We start from the raw sequence: 2,123 nt of genomic DNA on the forward strand, positions 1-2,123 counted from the left end.
CTCTTGGAGGAGAGACGAAACGTTTCATTAGAGAAGAACCCGTCCAGAAGACCTATACAATTTATTTTTTGTTTTTGGTGGTGGGATGAATTCATTTCACAGGTAAAACAATCAACATGCATTAACATGCATTATGTTGTTTATGGTTCATGCTGGCTTTAAAGCAGCTAATTTTAAGACATTTATACATCTTTGAAGCTTTCATGGACCACATAAAATGCCACATTTGGTCTCTGGGCCATATGTGTACATTTTTAAGACTATTAGCATTTATTTAACCAAACTAATCCCAGTGAGGTCACAGATCTGAAGGCATCATGCTTTTGGACTGTGAAAGGAAACTAGAGAACATAAAAACTCCACACAGAAAGACCCCAGCTTTATGAACCTCAATCATCAACCTTCAATGCTGGGAGGCAACACTACCACTAATCTACTGTGTTGCCATTAACAATTGGAGTCAACTTCGTCTGCAAAGTATCTCATAAACAGAAATCATAAATGGATGTTCATCTACACTACTGATGTTGAAATACAAAAAAAAAAAGTCTCTATGTCTTACAGTTTTACAGAAACTGACCTAAAATCTGGTGTGGTAGTAGCTGAGAGGCATCCCCAACATATATTCTGAGAGCTAAGAGATACCAAGATAGGGTTGGGCAATATTTGCAAAAAAATTAATCACGATTAATTGTGGTATTTAGCCGATAACGTTTAATTTGACGATTAATCCCCTGGACACTCCTATGTCCTGGTCACATGACCAGTTTAGTGGGTAAGATTTGCTCTTCGTAAAAATCTGTCCCAAATTGTGCCAAAATTACAGACTTCGGGCTGTAYGTCAAATTTAAAATTGTGTTGATAGATAAATAAATACATAACTTTATTTTTAATATTTGTCATATTTGAAGTGGAGAGGAACATCGAGCAGACTAAACCGGAGCAGTCAGTCTGCCTGGTGGCATTAATCATATTAATCATCAAGTGCCAAAAAGTAATCGATTAATGTTTTTCTGACGATTAATTGCACACGATATGATTATGCCCAACCCTATACCAAGAGCTGGACCTTTAATTGGGGCCGGGTCTGTCCCTGTTCTTCAGTGGGGTGGGTCTGCAGGCAGACTGGCCCTCTTTCACCTGATATTTCAACATGCAGTGGCTCCCAGCAGACCTTTTTCTCCTGATGCCTGCGCGAGGACTGGAGGTAAACGTCAGTAGGCGGAGTGGATGTTGCCCTTTACTCCTGTCCTCTCTGAGCTCAGGACCTTCACCTGCAGAACCAGCCTTTTCTCTTCAGCCCCCACTGGAGCTGTTCCCTCTCGCTTACAGTCTGCTGAACTTCGAGAAGCAGAAGGATGCCGTTGTCTCGCTCCCTGTCCATGACGTCCCTGAGCGGGCTGCTGCCAGCCTGGGAGGAGGACGAGCTGCCTGTAGAGGACCTGCTGCTCTTTGAAGTTGCCTGGGAGGTCACCAACAAAGGTCAGCCAGACCACAAWCCTGCACTAAATTCKATGTATTTATTTCTAAAAGATGCATTTATTTTGAAACTGACGAAGTACAGCTCAGTGATGTAAGGTATACAGTGTTAGATACATTCTTACAGTTATGCATGAAAGGAAATCAGCTTAGAGCTTACAGAGAAATATCCTGAGTCGTGCTCATGGCGTGTTAGGGCTCCCTGCCTGTTTGGAACAGTTTGCGTAAAACTGAATCTTTGCTCTTTAAAGAGTAAATATTGCTCCCTGTGTGGAGTTAAACATTAAGCTGCAGATAAGTTAGAAAGATGGCAGCTGCACACCCGTCAAATTCTGTCTTTTAGCAAAATATCCCATGTACCACTGGATGGACTTTGAGAAAACTCTCAGAAACTAATCAACAGATGCACAACTGATTCAAACCCATTTAAAACCTACTGAGTCGTGTTTGAATATTTGATTCATTTACAAACAGGAGAGTTTGAAACCTGAAAAGTCTTAAAGGGATCCCCGATTAGTTGTAATATTAGACTTTATTTGATAAACATATATTTTAACTGTAAAATAAAGACCGTAAAAATACTGTAGGCTGTGTAGTTTTGTAAATTTTTTAAAATATATTTTACATGGATGGATCCATTTTAT

At 40.2% G+C, this 2,123-nt stretch overlaps 1 protein-coding gene across 2 annotated transcripts in view; it reads left to right on the plus strand.

Moving 5' to 3' along the window:
• The window catches only part of gys2 (glycogen synthase 2), a 34,571-nt gene that overhangs the window by 2,408 nt on the left and 30,040 nt on the right, over positions 1–2,123 (plus strand). Inside the window, exons 2-3 of one of the 2 annotated variants that reach the window (XM_014023666.1) lie at positions 1,105–1,207; positions 1,333–1,482. In XM_014023666.1, the coding sequence (XP_013879120.1) occupies positions 1,359–1,482 (124 nt within the window). In that variant the 5' untranslated portion in view covers positions 1,105–1,207; positions 1,333–1,358. The remainder of the gene's footprint in view (positions 1–1,104; positions 1,208–1,332; positions 1,483–2,123) is intronic. The other variant, XM_014023667.1, reaches the window with a different exon arrangement.

This window comes from Austrofundulus limnaeus, unplaced genomic scaffold, assembly GCF_001266775.1.
Source record: "Austrofundulus limnaeus strain Quisiro unplaced genomic scaffold, Austrofundulus_limnaeus-1.0 Scaffold385, whole genome shotgun sequence".
Taxonomy (NCBI): Eukaryota; Metazoa; Chordata; class Actinopteri; order Cyprinodontiformes; family Rivulidae; genus Austrofundulus; species Austrofundulus limnaeus.